Raw genomic sequence first — 20,184 nt, forward strand, 5'->3', positions numbered from 1 at the left:
GTTTACTTTTACATTTGAAATAAAGACTATTGCCTTCTTGGTCATTGTAACAGAAAGCAGAGTAACAATGTATTATAGAGTCGGTTATCCCAAGTAAAAGGCACTTGTTGAACTGATCAGATTGATGCCCTACACACTTGACCTCCACACTTATCAATTTGCACATCAAGATTAGTGTCTTCCTTATATGTCAATGCAAAAGACTTAAGAGATTATTTTTAGAACGCCCCAGCACTTCTTCCTGTTCCTGACCTTTTGCTTCTCCTCACCCACCCATGCATCTTGTTCGGAAGTACAAGACTCAATACAGAAATTAATCCGTTTGAATTTGCTATGTCACTTCCTATTGCAACATTTGCTTTATAGGTGACCAGTTACCACTTACCCTTTCTTTTGGGTGGTCTTTACAAGGTGAGCTGTCTATAAAAAGATGAGTCATCCTGGATGGGTGTAGTTAGAGCAGGCCATTAGTTCTCCATTCCACCCATCTGATGCTTCCTTTTTCTCCCATCCAAGTGGGAACACTGATGCTTCCGTTTCCTAACAAATATGCATAATGCCTTTTTCACTATTCTGAAAAGAAATGGATGGATAATAAATCTATATACATAACTTAAGTCATCTAATGTCTGACACTTAATATAAAGTGGTGCAGTCATGTATAATATTATATGATGTATTTAATTATGTAAATGCTTATGTATGATTGAACCAGAAGATATAAGAAAGTAGATATTTGTTAGGGTATTTATAATCACCTTGAATACAGTATCTAACAATGGTTTTACCACCACTAATAAGATTTTCCAAAATAGTTAACAGTTAGTAAATTTGAAGTATAGTGTTTCTTAGGTACTGCAGCATGGCTTTATTCCCGGACAGCTCTGTGTACCTTAAAATATGAAATAAGATATTTAATTAATACTAAACTAATGTATATAAAATAGTGTACATTGCCCGGACACAGTGGCTCACACCTGTAATCCCAGCACTTTGGGAGGCCGAGGCAGGCAGATCACTTGAGGTCAGGAGTTTGAGACCAGCCTGACCAACATGGTGAAACCCCATCTCTACTAAAAATACAAATACAAAAATTAGCTGGGCATGGCGATGTGTGCCTGTAGTCCCAGCTACTCAGAAGACTGAGGTGGGAGAATTGCTTGAACCCAGGAGGTGGAGGTTGCAGTGAGTCGAGATTGAGCCACTGCCCACTTCAGCCTGGGTAACAGAGCAAGACTCTGTCTCAAAAAAAAAAAAAAAAAAAAAAAAAGTGTGTATTAACATCCTGAAAAAATTTAATGTGTACTTTTTTTGTCAAATTATGCTTTTGTACATAAAAAGCTACTAAGGAAGATGCTGGGTATCTATTACTCTCCTCTGCAAGGAAAAAGTAATTTTGTTGGGCAGCTACAATATGCATACAATTTTAATTATCATATAAGAATTCCACTGCTAGCATTCTATGAATAGTAGTTTAACAGAAAACACATCACAAGGCATTTTAATTACCAACCTTAAAAAAGGGGGAGTAGATCATAAAGACTGTGGTGTTTTGGGAGGGGAAATATGGCATCCATCTGTAGTGAGCAGTGCAAATATTGCTTGAATGGAAAGGAGAGAAAGGGAGGGTTGCTGTATTATGTCTATGCCAGATTCACATTTCCCTCAGAAATGCTAGGTTCAACTACTGACCTATTTTAAATCACAGGCCTGTCTTCAATGTGTACTGACCTGAAACGAAAAAAATAGTCCAGGTTTCTACTTTTTAAAAAGAGAGAGGGGAAGAGGAGAAGCTAAAGGATCACTGTTATTGTTGTCCTCAAATTCTTTACAAAAATAGCTGAAGAATAAATCCTTAATACATATAAAAATTTTGGAATACTTTCGTGTTCGTTTCATCCTAGCTTTGATCCTTGCTGCTATTTTTCCTAATGTTTTCAGTACTAAATGTAAACCTGTTTGATCATGGAAACACTTGTTCGCTTCTCCTTTTATTGCGACCTTTTTTGGTTTCTCAGGAGGTCTTTGCTCAGGAGAACACGAATTGCACATCCTTGTGTGTGGTGTTGAATTGTTTGTAAGTCCCCCGTCTGCCTCTGCCAGCCATTGTTTTTACATAAAGTCTATTCTTCTGTGATCTGCCTCATTTGTCTCTTTGAGAACATTAACAAACCTTTTAGCTTAGTGGAATACAAAAGTGTTTCCTGCGCGTTCACTCTTTAATAACTGTTCAGCTCTTCTGGGAGGACAGTTTCTTCTGACACACACAGAGTAAACATTTTCCAGTAATTTTCCTTGATGGCAGGCAAGCATTAGGGAAATGGTGCAGTTGGCTAGCAACCCCAGCAAATTTTGCCAACCTGATGCCATAAATGTTCACTAGGCTGTCTTCAGATTCCTTTATTCTGCTGATGTTACAGAAATGGACTTGAGATTAAGCATATTGTCGTTTATGTACAGGACTTTCAGGTTTGGCCTGTGTGGACATATAAGGTAGAGGTTTTTGAATGGTAGCAAATATAATTGTTCTCATGCCTGCTAACAACCTTGGTTATGACTAAAGCTGGGTCCTAACTCAAAATTATGCGTGAATGGTAAAAACATTTGATGGTTTTGATGTATTATGCTTGATAGGGTCATCACTCTTCCCTTCTTACTTCCCATGATTGCAACAACTGCAATTTAACTGAGTAATAAATTTATTAAGGGAATAAATAGTCAACTCTCTTAATAAGGATGTAGAACTCCTATCATGTTTTTCTTCACTGAACTTATTTAGGAACTTGAGTGATTCCAGATGGTATTACATGAGTATTTGGCTCTGAATTTCTTGTTTTCTCACGTTTGCCAACATACAAGTGTTCAAGACTTTCAGGTCCCCGAGGAGCTGTTCAGCCATTGGATATACAACTTTAGGTTGCTATGGTATATTTGATCATTCTTTTGAAAGTTCTCCTCAGCCCTTGGTATTTGAAAATATTAAAATTATTTAATGTAACCTGGAGAAGAAAGATCTGTGGAACTGTAGTGCGTGAGTCGGTGGACCATAAAAAGTACATCTCTCGAAAAGCTAGTTTTAGAGATGAGACGAGATCAACGAGTAGTATATAGACCACCCATAAACTCTTGAACGTGGACTGTGTAAAAATGTATTTAAGTGGCCCTTTAATACCGCAAAAGTATTATCCCCTAAATATGCTGGGAAGCCTCCAGTCCAACACACAAAAGGCCATTTCGTGCATAACATATATATAGATTTTTTACATACTCAAATAAAATGGGAGAACCTAACCATCGGATCTTTTGTCCCCTCCAATAAATATTTAGAGTGAACCTACTGTGTGCCAGGCACAGTTCTAGGTGTTGGTATTACAAAAATGAATATTATATTCACCTCTTTGAAGAGCTTTGGATGTAATGTGAGTGACAAACATGAAACCAAATAATTAAAGCCTAATGTTCTTAAGTGCTAGAGAGAGTTCTTTGGGAAGAGTGGGACAGTTGCTGAAAAGGCAACAAGGACTTGATCTTGGGGGAGGTAGAAGGATGTTCATAAAGAGGCAGTATCTGGGATTGTTCTTAAGTGTTGGTCAATAATATGCTACAGAGAAGAGATAAAGTCCCAGCAGATGGAGCAGTATGATCAAAGACATGTATGTACAAATCTGTACTGTGTTTCAGGTGAGGAATTTTGTGTTGCTGAAAAGTAGTGCATGGAGATATGGGAGTTGGAGGAGGAGGGGCAGGGATTGAGACTGGCAGGGTTGGATGTGGACAGATTGCTCTGGGATAGCAATAACAGTGAGAGGGAGAAGTCTGTTTCTAAGGTGTTTTTCAGGGGAAGACTCAGCAGGAAATGTTGCTAATGGGATGTGGGAGAGGGGAGACCATACACAGGCTTCTTTCTTGGGTGTTTGGATCACCATAGCCGGGATTGGATGTTCAAAATGATGAACAGATTTGGGGACAAAACGGAACGGATGATCAATGGGTCATTTTGTTTTTTATTTTTCTTTCAAGTTTTTATTTTAGACTCATTATAGATTTGGAGGACTTTGTCAAAATAGTACACTGTGTCCCATATACCCAGTTTTCCCCAGTGATAGCATCTAATAAACTATAGTATGACATCAAAACCTGGAAATTTACATTGTTATGATCCGTGGACCTTTTTTAGATTTCAACAATTTTGCATGCACTCCTAGTGGATATGGGCATGCATGTGCACACGTATGTGTGTATAGTTCTATGCACTTGTATCACATGTTGATTCATGTAACTATCAGCACAATCAAGATGTAGAACAGGATGAGCGGGTGGCTCATGCCTGTAATCCCAGTATTTTGTTTGGGAGGCTGAGGCGGGCGGATCACAAGGTCAAGAGATTGAGACCATCCTGGCCAACATGGTGAAACCCCATCTCTACTAAAAATATAAAAATTAGCTGGGTGTGGTGGCGCACACCTGTAGTCCTAGCTGCTCAGGAGGCTGAAGCAGGAGAATTTCTTGAACCCAGGAGGTGGACGGTTGTAGTGAGCCGACATCATGCCACTGCACTCCAGCCTGGTGACAGAGCGAGACTCCATCTAAAAAAAAAAAAAGAAAAGGAAAGGAAAAAGAAAAAGAAAAGAAAGATGTAGAATGATTCCACCACCCAAAACCACTACCCAAAAGATCCTTTGTGCTACCCCCTCATAATTACACTATTCCTTTCTCCATGCCTAGCCCCTGGCAGTTAATAATCTGTTTCCATCCCTATAATTTTGTCATTTTGAGAATGTGATATAAATGGAATCATATGGTATATAACCTTTTAAGATTAGCTTTTTTCCACTCACCATAATTTCCATGAGATCCACTCAAGTGTTGAGTGCATCAATAGTTCATTTCATTTTCTTGTTGAGTAGTATTTCATGGTATGAACATACTGTTGTTTAATCTTTCACCTACTGAAAGGTATTTGGAGTGTTTGAGTTTTTGGGTATTACACACAAAACTGTTATGAACATGTATGTACATAATTTTTTGCATGTCAACTTAAGTTTTCTTTTTTGTGTGTGATAAATGCCCAGGACTGCAATTGTTGTGTTACAAGTTGTGTATATTTAATGCTTTAAGAAACTGACAAACTGTTTTCCAGAATGGCAGTACCATTTTCCATTCTCAGCAGCAATATATGAGAGATCCAATTTTGCTGCATCCTTGGTATGGTTACTAATTTTTATTCTAGCTGTCACAATAGATTTGTAGTAATAGTCCATCATGATTTTAATTTGCATTTCCCTAATGGTGAATGACGTTGAACATCATTTCATGTGCTAACTTGTCATCCATGTATTCTCTTTGGCGATATGTCTGTTTATGTCTTTTTCCCATTTTCTAGTTAGACTGAGTTGCTCATTTGTGCCACCTCAGATCACCTCTTTCTGCCTTGTTGCTGCTGGGTGGAGGTGGAAGTTTGGCTACCCACTGGGCCCCCAGATGCCAGGTTGATGGGAAGTTGGAGGAGGCATTGTGTTAAGTAGCACTGTGTCATACCCACTTGCTCCACCTCCTAGCTGCTGGAGTGACAGTTCAGCTCTTCACTTAACACCTCAATGGGAGAGTTTTTCATTTGGTGTTTGGCATAGGGCAGGTATTAAGAGAAAGGTTTTTTGCTCTGCCAGACCACCTTTTTCCTAGTCCTTTGTCTGGAGGAAGGAAGCTGGCTTTTCTTTTTCTTTTTTTGTCCCTGTATCTGCTGGTGGTTCCAGGTTCTAAGCTTCTCTAGCACCCACTCTGGGATAAATGAGAAGAAAATAGAAAACTCAGGAAGTTCATCACTGTGCTGTTAATCATATTGTGAGGTTGTTGTCCAGTCTGCCTTTTTTTCCACCCTTCGTTGCTTCCCTGTGTTTGTTTGTACCATGATGTTCAGGTATTCTAAAAATAATGGTTAATCATTAAAAAGTTTTGAATAGGATATACATGCTCTCATTTGTACCTTTTAAAAACAATCACATTAAGTACTTCATAGAACATGTATTGAGAGAGTCAGGGATGATTTAGGGGACACCAATCAGGATATTAGAATAGTTGAGTTGAGAGATGGCAGTTTGGACGAGGATGGTGGCAGTAGAGGTGGATCTGAGATTCAGTGATCCATTGGATGTGGAAGTGAAATATGGGTAGATGTTTAGGATGACCCCCAGCTTCCTGGGTGGGTGACTAGTTTTCCAATTTACTGGAATGAGGATCACTGAAGATTTAGAGGAAGAAAACCCGAGTTGATTTTTAAATATGTTTTATCTAAGATACTTCTGAAGTATCCAGGTGAAAAAGTTGAGAAAGTAATTGTCTGTCTGGACGTGGAATGAAAATACAGGCTTAGAAGGGAAACCGGAGCTAAATGTATTTATTATATAGTGTGGTGAGGTATAGTGGATGAAGACCTGGCAGTGGGGACAGAGTGGGTTCAGCAAAGGGAGAGAGGAGAGTCACAAGAAGAAGATGTGATATTATCAAAGGGAGCAATAGTAGGATGCAAGGTTGCCTAGTAAACATAAAAGTGTCGGGGTGGTGGTGTTTGCGGAGAGAGGCAAAGGCTTAGCATTTAGCTGCGTTGTGAAATTGGAGAGAAAATGAATAAAAGAACTCATAAAAGTTTGGCCAGCCCAGTATTTCTACATTCTATCCCTTAGAACACTGGTTCCTTGGGGGTATCTTTCTGTCTCTTTGTCTTAGACACACACAAATGCACACATGTTTTGTGAGAAATTAAGTATAAGGAATGCTGTTAAACAAAACTAGTCTTTCCAACAGCATAATTTCTAAGAGTGTTTAGCCTCGTGAGTCTTCACAACAGATGTGGTATACAACAATTCCTAAGACATCTCAGGGATTTAAGTTAGTGTTCTCTGGGAGTTAGTTCTTGTAGACTGAAACGATGTTGTCTAGGAAGGGACTTTCCCCAGTGGAAGTGAAAAAGACTGGGAGAGGGAAGGTTTGTTAGTTGACTGTTCAGAACATGGAAATTCTTTGATGTGATTAATTAATGTGTAAGTGTGGAGCCACTTTGTTCACTGTATTTGGCCATAAGGAAGAATGAGCCTGTTTTAACATTCGAGAAAGAGTTGCTTAGCACCATTCATAAACTTAAGCAGAAATGGGTATCAATTCAATATCACATCTGCCTATTTCCCCTCCCCCGCCAATGAAACATCTTCCTGCCTTTAGAGTTAATGATTTTTTTTTCCCCCAGGAGTTGAAATAGTACAATTCGGTTGCAGAAGGTGTATGGGTCCAGGGTGGTGGAGGTTAAAGTATTTGGTGAAATCTGCAATGACATCTAGGAATCTGAATCTGTACTGGCTGGTGGTGACTGGTGAAAGCATCCAGGTTAGCAGCAACTGGGGTCTGTTTCATTTATAGGCAAACACAGTAAATCTTGAGAAAGGAATATTCTGCTACAAATCTGCAAATGATCAGGGTGAGAATGAAAGGGGCGAAAGGAAGGAACAAAAAGATAGTTCTTGTAGACTGAAACGATGTCATCTTGGAAGGGACTTTCCCTGATGGAAGTGAAAAAGACTGGGAGAGGGAAGGTTTGTTAGTTGAAAGTTTGGAACCTGCAAATTCTTTTATGTGATTAATTAATGTGTAAGTGTGTAGCCACTTTGCTCATGTATTTGGCCATAAGGAAGAATGAGCCTATTTCAACAATGGCTCATAGTTGTGCCATGTAAATTGTAAAGAACCAGGTACTTAGCACAGAAGACAAAAGAGGACAATTGTAGCTTCCTCACATATCTGAAAGAGACTTTGAAATGACCCTAAAGAGTGGACCTAGGACCGATAGCTGAAAGTAGAGGAAATGTTTTGTTTAGTATAAAGAAGCCCATATTTTTGTTGTTTCTCAACACTGTTCTTTAAAGATGTGATGACCAATTTAGGAAGACAGTGAATTTTGTCACTTAAAGTGCTTGAGTATGGGGGTTTGTGGTTGAGAATGTAATGATCAGCTAGGTAGGAAGGTTTTATCAAACATTAATGCTCAGTGTCTGCTCCATGGATGCCCAGGGATTCTTGCCATTCTTTCTGAGGGGAATCTGCAAGGTTAAAACTATTTTCCTGATACCACTAAGATGGTATTTGGTTTTAATATTCCATGTGATGAGGTGGGAAGTAAACATAAAGTCTACTGTATAGCAAAGTATGTAGTTATTTTGATGAAAAAGACTTGTGTGATAATTTAAATTGTGAATTGAACTTGTTTTTTTTTTTTTCATTGAACACCATTTCTACTTGAAAACCAGACTGCAAACCATGGTTATTCATAGCTTGATATTTGCTGGACATTTTCTTGAACAAAGTAAGCTGGTTACTTCAAGGAAAACCACTCAGAGTATTTGTTGCCAATGATAAAATCTAAGCTCGAAAGCAAAAATTAGCATTTTGGAAGTCTTTTATCTGCCAGCATGAGCTTGAAAGTTTCACCTGTATTTCAATGCTTTTTTCTGACGGGATTGCAGATGATATTTGTAAAGAATTGACTTTATTTTTAGTACTCTAAAATGACATATCCCAGAATTTGGAAGCTCTGTGTAAATCTGTGAATCAATAATTTTTAGATGACCATTCTCATTTGCAAGATAGAACAATATATTTTTATGTAACATAGTACAAAAAGTAAATTGATATGGTTTTCATTTAGTGTAGTACTAAAGATTATCTACGCTTATCTGAAAAAGCTATTAAAGTATTCCTCACTTTCCCAACTACCTATCTGTATGAAGCTAGATTATTTTCCTATACTTCATCCAAAGCAGCAAATCACATTACATTGAATGCAAAAGCAGATACAGATTCCAGCTATAAGGTGGACAATAAACAGAACTTCAAAAATGTTAAACATTGTGACTCCTCTAACTTAAAAGAAAAAAAAAATCCAATTATTTTTACATTAATGGATTTTTATAATTTTGATGGAAGGAATACATATTTGAAGCACTTCCTGGTTTAATATCTAATATGGTAAATATCAATAGCTATACAGATGCTCCTCAACTTATGATGGGGTTATGTCCCAGCAAACCCATTATAAGTTGAAAATATCTTTAATAAACAGTACTTTTAATATACCTAGCTTATCTACCAAATATCGGAGCTTACCCTAGCCAGCCTTAAACTTGCTCAGATCACTTACATAGCCTACAGTTGGGCAAAATCATGTAACAAAAAGCCGATTTTATATAAAGTTAATATAAAAATTTTGAGTCAAAATTCAAAATACGGTTTCTACTGAAAGTCTATTGCTTTTCCCACCCCAACTTACTATGGTTTAAAAAAAATCATAAACCATAGTAAGTTGGGGACCCTCTATAATCCTCAAAAAGTAAAGCTCCTTAGCATCTTGTATAATTTTTTTTCTTTTTTTTTCTTTTTTATTATACTTTAAGTTCTAGGGTACATGTGCATAACGTGCAGGTTTGTTACATATGTATACTTATGCCATGTTGGTGTGCTGCACCCATCAACTCGTCAGCACCCATCAATTCATCATTTATATCATGTATAACTCCCCAATGCAATCCCTCCCTCCGCCCCCCCGCCATGATAGGCCCCAGTGTGTGATGTTCCCCTTCCCGAGTCCAAGTGATCTCATTGTTCAGTTCCCACCTATGAGTGAGAACATGCGGTGTTTGGTTTTCTCTTCTTGTGATAGTTTGCTAAGAATGATGGTTTCCAGCTGCATCCATGTCCCTACAAAGGACGCAAACTCATCCTTTTTTATGGCTGCGTAGTATTCCATGGTGTATATGTGCCACATTTTCTTAATCCAGTCTGTCACAGATGGACATTTGGGTTGATTCCAAGTCTTTGCTATTGTGAATAGTGCCGCAATAAACATACGTGTGCATGTGTCTTCGTAGTAGAATAATTTATAATCCTTTGGGTATATACCCAGTAGTGGGATGGCTGGGTCATATGGTACATCTAGTTCTAGATCCTTGAGGAATTGCCATACTGTTTTCCATAATGGTGGAACTAGTTTACAATCCCACCAACAGTGTAAAAGTGTTCCTATTTCTCCACATCCTCTCCAACACCTGTTGTTTCCTGACTTCTTAATGATTGCCATTCTAACTGGTGTGAGATGGTATCTCATTGTGGTTTTGATTTGCATTTCTCTGATGGCGAGTGATGATGAGCATTTTTTCATGTGTCTGTTGGCTGTATGAATGTCTTCTTTTGAGAAATGTCTGTTCATATCCTTTGCCCACTTTTTGATGGGGTTGTTTGTTTTTTTCTTGTATATTTGTTTGAGTTCTTTGTAGATTCTGGATATTAGCCCTTTGTCAGATGAGTAGGTTGCAAAAATTTTCTCCCATTCTGTAGGTTGCCTGTTCACTCTGATGGTAGTTTCTTTTGCTGTGCAAAAGCATCTTGTATAATTTTTAGGAGAGTAAACAATCTTGGGTCTACAATGCTTGAGAAGTGCTGTAGTTGATGGCCTGTGCTTCTTTCCACCCCTGAGATTTTTATGATTCTATGATATTATACTAATTCAGTGCTTGCTGAAAGTGTCCAAGCAAAGGAATTTCTCTGTTCCTTGCCAGGAGTGCCAACACTCAGGCTTTGCTATGACAGAGAGAGGATTTAGCGATGAGAAACAGACAGATATTGTCCCTGTCCTCACAGAACTTCCAGTCTCTGCGTGGAAGATATAAACCCAACATTCACAAAACTAAATAAAATTACAGTGGCAGTATGCTAGAGAGGAAAAGTAGTTGGAAGAGGTTCTTTCATCAGGAAACAGTTTCCCCATGAAGTGATTGAACATGTAATACATAAGAGCCTTTCAGACCGAGGAATCCACACATGAAGGGCACTGTGGGGGATGGAAAGAGCTATTGTTTCATCATGTCACCATGAGAGAGGGCTTGCGGCTGGCACACACGGACCTGGAAAAGAGTGAAGCTGAACCGTGGGCCCCTTGATGTTCCATGGCAAGCATGTTGGCATTTATCCTTTGCAAGGTATTTAGGAGGTTAATTTTTTTGTCTGTCATAACTTCTCTAAACCTGTTCTTTATCTTCATTGTTCCTCAAGTTAATTCCATAATAACCTGATTTCCCTTCCTGATCTTCTGCCATCCCCGAGAACCCCCCTCCTCTTTATTTTCCTTGTCTGGTTCATCACTGTTGAATTTTAGTTCCTTTTCTTCTCTCTCCTTGTTTGCATTCCTCACACATTGACTCTTCAGACCTTTTTCTTTTCTTTTTTCTTTTCCTTTCCTTTCCTTTCTCTCTCTCTCTTTCTTTCTCTTTCTTTTCTTTTCTTCCCTCCCTCCCTCCCTCCTTCCCTTCCTTCCTTCCTTCCTTCCTTCCTTCCTTCCTTCCTTCCTTCCTTCTTTCCTTCCTTTTTCTCTCTCTCTTTCTCTCTGTCTCTCTCTCTCTCTCTGTCTCTCTCTCTCTCTCTCACCCAGGCTGGAGTGCAGTGGCCCAATCTCAGCTTACTGCAACCTCCACCTCCCAGGTGCAAGCGTTTCTTGTGCCTCAGACTCCCGAGTAGCTGGGATTACAGGCATCTGCTACCACACCCGGCTAATTTTTTGTATTTTTAGTAGACACAGAGTTTCGCCATGTTGGTCAGGCTGGTATCAAACTCCGTAACACAGGCAATCCACCTGCCTTGGGCTCCCAAAGTGCTGGGATTACAGGTGTGAGCCATGTGCCTGGCCCAGACCTTTGACCTTTTTCACTCTGTGTCATCCTCTTCAACCTGACCATCCTCATTTATGAGCAGTAACCTCACTTCCAAATTTAGTCACAAAGTTGAGATCATCCACGTGGAAGATCTTTCTAATATTCTTTTCTGTATCAAAATCCTCTGTGTCCTTGTTCTTCCCTTCCATTGTTGTTCCCATTTGTGAGGATAAAAGTGTCTCCTTTCCTACATTTTCTGTCTCTGACCTCGTCTCTCACATCTCTGCTGGCTTCTCCTCATCCTCCTGCCTGTTATTCCTCCTCCTGCCTGTTTCTTGATATGTGAGCATCCCACAGGATCTGTCCTTGGCTGACTTCTGTCTTTCTTCTGAAGCTTCCTCCCCAGGGTTCTCTTCATGTCTGACTTAAGGAGAGCTGATTCCCAATGGTATCTTTTGCCCTCGCAGCTCTCCAAATGTTCCAAGTTCTCTCAAGCCTCACTGTCATACTACCATTACTTAGTACCACTAAAGGAGCACCTGTCATACTGTTTCATGGCAGTTTATTCTTTTGTCTACCTCCTGTTTGGGCTGCCTGAAGGCAAGAGTTGGGATTTGCTAGCCCTTGTTTTTCCCCTTACCATAACAGTGAGTTGTGGTCCGCGAGTGATACTCATTTGATGAATCGAACGCACCAGTTCCAAGCCTGCTTTACATTCCTACCACTTTAGAGATCTCCCCACCTGGACATTCCAACTGGGTAATTTTTCGTTTGCTATTGATTTATATACTATTCTGGTGAAGTTACCTTTTCCAGAGCACTGTTGAATAGGAGAGGTCATTATTTAAAAATTGGCACTTGACAAATCTGATTTTTTAAAAAATACAAACAAACTCTGCTACAAGAAGTGGTTTAAGACCAGGCACAGTGGCTCATGCCTGTAATCCCAGCACTTTGGGAGCTCAAGGAAGGCAGATCTCTTGAGGTCAGTCAGGAGTTCGAGACCAGCCTGGGCAACATGGCAAAACCCCATCTCTACTAAAACTACAAAAATTACGTGGGCATGCATGGTGGCTGGCACACACCTGTAATCCCAGCTACCTAAGTGGCTGAGGCATGAGAATTGCTTAAATCTGAAAGGCAGAGGTTGTAGTGAGCTGAGATCATACCACTGCACTATACCCTGGGCAACAGAGTGAGACCCTGTCTCAAGAAAAAAGAAAAGAAGAAGAAGAAGGAAGAAGAATGAAGAAGGAGGAGGAGGAGGAGGAAGGAAGAAGAAGAAGGAGGAGGAGGAGGAGGGAGAAGAAGAAGAAGGAAGAAGAAAAGAAGGAGAAGGAGAAAGAAGAAGAGGAAGAGGAGGAAGAGGAAGGAGAGGAAGGAGAAGGAGAAGGAGAAGAAGAAGAAGAAGAGGAGGAGGAGGAGGAAGAGGAGGAGGAGGGGGAGGAGGAGAAGAAAAGAAAAGAAAAAAGAAAAGAAAAAAGGTTTAGCTCTTGGACTAGTCCACAAATGACTATTTTAAATCTTGCATTGAAAAAAAATATTGTAAAGAAAACCATAGCTGTACTATGTTATAGTTATGGGGGTATTTACTTAATGAATATTCACTGCATGTCTGTAATTTGTTGGGGGTGTTTACAGACTATGAGGGGAATTCTAAGATGCGTCAAAAGCTTTAGGGATTGGCTTGCGTGTTTCTTTAAGATGATTAATATCTCAAAATGTGTGGATTCAGGCGTACCACTACCATCTTTGTGCATGTCAATCATTGCTGTGGTTGTAGAATGAAAAGATATATGTTTTGAAGTAATTGGTTGAAGGGGGAAAATGAAGAGGATTCAGACTGTATATATAGGCTGAGGCAGGCAAACAGCTTGAGCCCAGGAGTTTGAGACCAGCCTGGGCAACATGGAAAAACCCTGTCTCTACAAAAAAAAAAAAAAAAAAAAAAAAGCAAAACTTAGCTGGAGGGTAGTCCCAACTACTTGGGAGGCTAAGGTGGGAGGACCTATTGAGCCCAAGAGGTCAAGGCTGCAGTAAGCTGAGATCACGCCGCTGCACTTCAGCCTGAGTGACACAGTGAGACCCTGTCTCAAAATAAAGAAGAATAAGGAAGGCTTCATTTGGCCATATTCCTCCAAAATAGGTTTAAAAAAAGAGTGTATACTTGGCCGGGCGTGGTGGCTCACGCCTGTAATCCCAGCACTTTGGGAGACCTAGGCGGGCGGATCACAAGGTCAGGAGATCGAGACCATCCTGGCTAACACCGTGAAACCCCATCTCTACTAAAAATGCAAAAAGAAAAAATTAGCTGGGCGTGGTGGCGGGTGCCTGCAGTCCCAGCTACTCACGAGGCTGAGGCAGGAGAATGGCGTAAACCCGGGAGGCGGAGCTTGCAGTGAGCTGAGATCCAGCCACTGCACTCCAGCCTGGGCAACAGAGCGAGACGCCGTCTCAAAAAAAAAAAAAAAAAAAAAAGTGTATACTTGTAATGACCGTCTCATATAAATGCACATGTGTATATATACATACAAACACACACATACAGATTTGATCTTAATTATTTGCAGATTCTATATTTGCTAACTTGCCTAGTCACTAAAATATATTTTTAACTCCAAAACTGACATGCATGGGGCTTTTGTAGTTATTTGCAGACATGTATTGAGTGGTAAAAGTGTGAGTCTCCCAACATACATGTTCTTAACTGAAATCAAACAAGGCAACATTCACCGTTTTTGTTTCAGCTCTTGTGCAGTAAGGCTTCCTTTTTGCAGTCTATTTAGTGCCATGTTTTTTGCGCTGTTGTGCTTTTGTTCGTGATTTTGGAGTCTAAGAGGGCCACAAGCACAGTGTTGAAGTGCTGGCTAGTGCTTCTGAGCACAAGACGGCTGTGATGTCCCTGATGGGGAAAAATCTGTGTTGTGGACAAGCTTTGTTGAGGCATGAGCCATGGTGCTGCTGGCCTTGAGTATTAATGAATCAACAGAATATATTAAATGTCTTTAAACATCAAACAATGTTATGTGTTGATCAGTCAATGAAAATGTTGTGACCCCAGAGGCTCACAGGAGCCCTATATTTTTTCTAGGAGTAATAGTTCAGTACATGCTGATTCCGTGCCCAGTTCATAAATAGCAAGAATCGACTGTGGGTGTGTGTACACATATATATGTATATATGTGTGCATGTGTGTATATGAGAGTGAGAGGGCCAGAGATTACCTGAGGTGGAGTTAACTAAGCCCCAGAGAGAAAAAGAGAACAGAAGAGATAGTATCATGTACGCGTGGTTGTAGAGAACAAGAAAGGAACAAGAAAGGGGCATAAAGTGACAGTTCCCTCGACTGAAGTGAGCAGAAATGGTCTAATAGAGTACAGGGTATAAAGGACTGTGCAATTAGTACTTCATATGTGCTGAATAGTTTGGGGAGTGCCTCTAGAGTACTAATAGAAAGTCACTTTGTTCTGAAGACATTGATGAATTTCATCCTTCTCTTGTATCTTTACTTATTACTCTGATTTACCTTAGCCATCTTTTTGCTCTTACAGCTGCCTTTTGATTTGTTTTTGTGTTATTTAAGACCCAGGGAAATTTACTGTGTCCATGGAGTAGGATTCTAGTCATTCAACCCCACGTTGTGTCTATTCAACAGCTAGATTGAGTCTATATTAAGGTGTCTAAACAAAATCAAACTAAGAAACCTAATTATGGCCGGGCGCAGTGGCTCAAGCCTGTAATCCCAGCACTTTGGGAGGCCGAGACGGGCGGATCACGAGGTCAGGAGATCGAGACCATCCTGGCTAACAGGGTGAAACCCCGTCTCTACTAAAAATACAAAAAACTAGCCGGGCGAGGTGGCAGCGCCTGTAGTCCCAGCTACTCGGGAGGCTGAGGCAGGAGAATGGCGTGAACCCGGGAGGCGGAGCTTGCAGTGAGCTGAGATCTGGCCACTGCACTCCAGCCTGGGTGACAGAGAGAGACTCCGTCTCAAAAAAAAAAAAAAAAAAAAAAGAAACCTAATTATTTCACCAAACCGTAGCAAGCTGGATTTTTTTTTTAAATGAGGTTTTGGGTATAGAGAGGGGTTGGGCTTGGAGGTAGTTGACTAATCAACTTTCTGGTAGAAACTCTTTCCTTTAAAAGAATAAAGAGATTATAGGGATTGGAGACCTTTATGTGTTATACTTTGGTGGGGACTTGTGTGTCTTAAAACAACCCTTGCCTTGTCTGTATTCTTTTTATTTATTTATTTATTTATTTATTTTTATTTTTTTATTATACTTTAAGATCTAGGGTACATGTGCATAACGTGCAGGTTTGTTACATATGTATACTTATGCCATGTTGGTGTGCTGCACCCATCAACTCGTCAGCACCCATCAATTCATCATTTATATCATGTATAACTCCCCAATGCAATCCCTTCCCCCTCCCCCCTCCCCATGATAGGCCCTAATGTGTGATGTTCCCCTTCCCGAGTCCAAGTGATCTCATTGTTCAGTTCCCACCTATGAGTGAGAACATGCGGTGTTTGGTTTTCTCTTCTTGTGATAGTTTGCTAAGAATGATGGTTTCCAGCTGCATCCATGTCCCTACAAAGGACGCAAACTCATCCTTTTTTATGGCTGCATAGTATTCCATGGTGTATATGTGCCACATTTTCTTAATCCAGTCTGTCACAGATGGACATTTGGGTTGATTCCAAGTCTTTGCTATTGTGAATAGTGCCGCAATAAACATACGTGTGCATGTGTCTTCGTAGTAGAATAATTTATAATCCTTTGGGTATATACCCAGTAGTGGGATGGCTGGGTCATATGGTACATCTAGTTCTAGATCCTTGAGGAATTGCCATACTGTTTTCCATAATGGTGGAACTAGTTTACAATCCCACCAACAGTGTAAAAGTGTTCCTATTTCTCCACATCCTCTCCAACACCTGTTGTTTACTGACTTCTTAATGATTGCCATTCTAACTGGTGTGAGATGGTATCTCATTGTGGTTTTGATTTGCATTTCTCTGATGGCGAGTGATGATGAGCATTTTTTCATGTGTCTGTTGGCTGTATGAATGTCTTCTTTTGAGAAATGTCTGTTCATATCCTTTGCCCACTTTTTGATGGGGTTGTTTGTTTTTTTCTTGTATATTTGTTTGAGTTCTTTGTAGATTCTGGATATTAGCCCGTTGTCAGATGAGTAGGTTGCAAAAATTTTCTCCCATTCTGTAGGTTGCCTGTTGACTCTGATGGTAGTTTCTTTTGCTGTGCAGAAGCTCTTTAGTTTAATGAGATCCCCTTTGTCAATTTTGGCTTTTGCTGCTGTTGCTTTTGGTGTTTTAGACATGAAGTCCTTGCCCATGCCTATGTCCTGAATGGTACTACCTAGATTTTCTTCTAGGGTTTTTATGGTATTAGGTCTAACATTTAAGTCTCTAATCCATCTTGAATTAATCTTCGTATAAGGGGTAAGGAAAGGATCCAGTTTCAGCTTTCTACTTATGGCTAGCCAATTTTCCCTGGGAATCCAGCTTACAAGGGATGTAAAGGACCTCTTCAAGGAGAACTACAAACCACTGCTCAGTGAAATAAAAGAGGACACAAACAAATGGAAGAACATACCATGCTCATGGATAGGAAGAATCAATATCGTGAAAATGGCCATACTGCCCAGGGTTATTTATAGATTCAGTGCCATCCCCATCAAGCTACCAATGAGTTTCTTCACAGAATTGGAAAAAACTGCTTTAAAGTTCATATGGAACCGAAAAAGAGCCCGCATTGCCAAGACAATCCTAAGTCAAAAGGACAAAGCTGGAGGCGTCACACTACCTGACTTCAAACTATACTACAAGGCTGCAGTAACCAAAACAGCATGGTACTGGTACCAAAACAGAGATATAGACCAATGGAACAGAACAGAGTCCTCAGAAATAATACCGCACATCTACAGCCATCTGATCTTTGACAAACCTGAGAGAAACAAGAAATGGGGAAAGGATTCCCTATTTAATAAATGGTGCCTTGTCTGTATTCTTAGCTGTAATGTTCTTTTAGAATATTACCCAAGTCTCTCATTTGCCAGAAAGATTGGTATTTGTCTTGTAATATGGCTTTACATGGTCTTATGATACTATTTGTGAGGCTGACTCTCACAGGTAACTGACAAATGAATGAAGTAGTATTTGCTCAAGTAGTAAAATTCTTGAGCAAAGCCACAAAAAACTGGGGAGAAAAGTAAGATTACTGTGCAATTGAAATTCTAGAAGAAGAGCTTTAATTTTTGGAGTAGCTTGGAATGTTTGCAGTAAAATGTACCTCCTTTACTTCTTTGTATTCTTTTGATGCGTCACATTCCAAATGCAAAATTTATGAAACTGTCAGAGGATCAACTTCTCTGGCAGATCTCTCATCAGTTCTTCCCTCCTTAAAAGAAGCTTCTTTTGAAACAAGTCTTTGTTAGTTGTCTCAAAGTCTTTGTTAGTTGCAACCGAAAACCTGCATTTCAAAACAATCAGTAAATACAAAGCAGAACCTAGCTTTGTTTAGGTGGTATCTATCAAGGCTCTAGCTTCTTGAAATCTATCAGGCTCTAGCTTCTGTAGCAGTTCTTGGCTGAGCTGCTTGTCTATTTAAACAAAAATAATATTGAAAGAATATTAACTTCTGAAGACTGGACTCAGAAATCATAATATGGTGGTCTATTCTTAATGCATGTAGAAAATGTGATATTTTGGCTCTTTTAATACACCTTTGTGAGTTATAAAATAAAGACAGGACTACAAATAAAAATATTACAAATACTCTATAAAATACAGATTTGTGCTTCCTGAAGTCTATAAAATCTCCTACCCTATATTAATATTAAAAATGTACAGGATCTTCCCTCATAAGGAAACACAGTTAGAATGACAAATTTTTAGTTTGAGATTATAAAGGGTGACAGAAGACACTTAAGAAGAAAATAAGCATGGAGTCATTTTTGTATCAAAAAGAAAATCCAGGCCAGGTGCAGTGACTCATGCCTGTAATCCCAGCAGTCTGGGAGGCCAAGATGGGTGGATCACCTGAGGTCAGGAGTTCGAGACTAGCCTGGCCAACATGGTGAAACCTCGTCTCTACTAAAAATACAAAAAATGAGCCGGGTGTGGTGGCGGGTGCCTGTAATCCCAGCTACTTAAGAGACTGAGGCAGGAGAATCACTTGAACCCGGGAAGCGCAGGTTGCAGTGAGCAGATGTCATGCCATTGTACTCCCACCTGGGTGACTACTTTATAAAATGAAACGCTTGTGTTCTAGAAAGTATTATAAACAGCCAAAATAACAAAGGAAAACTATTGTTTTAAAGCATGCTTGAATGAATAAACATTTCTCAGATCACTAATAGTTAATAACATTATTTGGAAGATTTGGGGATAATCTGGCTCACATTAAACATATTTATACTTTATTTTATTTTATTTTACTTTACTTTATTTATTTATTTATTTATTTATTATTTATTTATTTGAGATGGAGTCTCACTCTGTCACCCAGGCTGGAGTTCAGTGGTGCAATCTCAGCTCATTGCAACCTCCTCCTCCCAGGTTCAGGCGATTCTCCTGCCTCAGCTTCTCAAGTAGCTGGGATTACAGGCACCCGCCACCACGCCCCACTAATTTTTGTATTTTTAGTAGAGATGGGGTTTCACCATGTTGGCCAGGCCGGTCCTCAAACTCCTGACCTCAGGTGATCCACCCGCCTCGGCCTCTCAAAGTGCTGGGATTACAGGCATGAGCCACTGTACCCGGCCATATTTACACTTTCAAATGCCTCATGAATTAAGTCAAGCTTTACTACATACAGATGCTAAGAAACATGAAAATAGAGTTTTGCTGTATTCAGATCAGTACATTTATCAAGATAATTAGATTATTTAAGGGATTCAGTTGGCCAGACTTTGAAAAACTATTTCGTTTTTGTTTTTCTAGAGAGCACAGTCAGACGAACTCGAAAAAATAGAAAAGCATGGCCGATCTTCCAAAGACAAGGAAAATGCCAAGTCTTTGGACAAACCTGAACAGTAAGCATGCCTTATAGCCGTGTAGGGGGCGTCCAGGCCATGGGTGGGCCCGTTTTGTTTGGAAAATGCAAATGCAGTGTCTTCAGTGCATACTTGTTATGAATGAGATGAGAATAAACATCTGTGTATGTGAATTATATTTTTCTTCTTAACTTGGCTTTATTTCCTTAGGTTCCTTTATGAACTGTCACTAATCCCCAACTTTTCAGAGCGAGTCTTTTGCATCCTGTTCCAGTCCACATTTTCAGAAAGCATTTGCTCAATTCATCGCAAACTGGAATTACTACAGAAATTGTGTGAGGTAAGTTCTGGTCCAAAGAGAGCTGAACTTGAATCTCATTTAATTGTGCTCAGCCATGTTCGTATTTCAGAAAAGCGTTCTTTTATTTACTCTAAGTACTCACCAAATTTGACGGATCACAGTCCCACAGAAGGG

General features: G+C 39.8%; 1 protein-coding gene across 2 annotated transcripts in view; it reads left to right on the top strand.

Annotated features, from left to right (window-relative positions):
• The window catches only part of FMN2 (formin 2), a 415,306-nt gene that overhangs the window by 235,277 nt on the left and 159,845 nt on the right, over positions 1-20,184 (top strand). For both annotated transcript variants that reach the window (XM_030936062.1, XM_030936061.1), the window contains 2 exons: positions 19,657-19,748; positions 19,920-20,049. In XM_030936062.1, the coding sequence (XP_030791922.1) occupies positions 19,657-19,748; positions 19,920-20,049 (222 nt within the window). The remainder of the gene's footprint in view (positions 1-19,656; positions 19,749-19,919; positions 20,050-20,184) is intronic.

This window comes from Rhinopithecus roxellana, chromosome 8, assembly GCF_007565055.1.
Source record: "Rhinopithecus roxellana isolate Shanxi Qingling chromosome 8, ASM756505v1, whole genome shotgun sequence".
In the NCBI taxonomy this organism is placed as follows: domain Eukaryota; kingdom Metazoa; phylum Chordata; class Mammalia; order Primates; family Cercopithecidae; genus Rhinopithecus; species Rhinopithecus roxellana.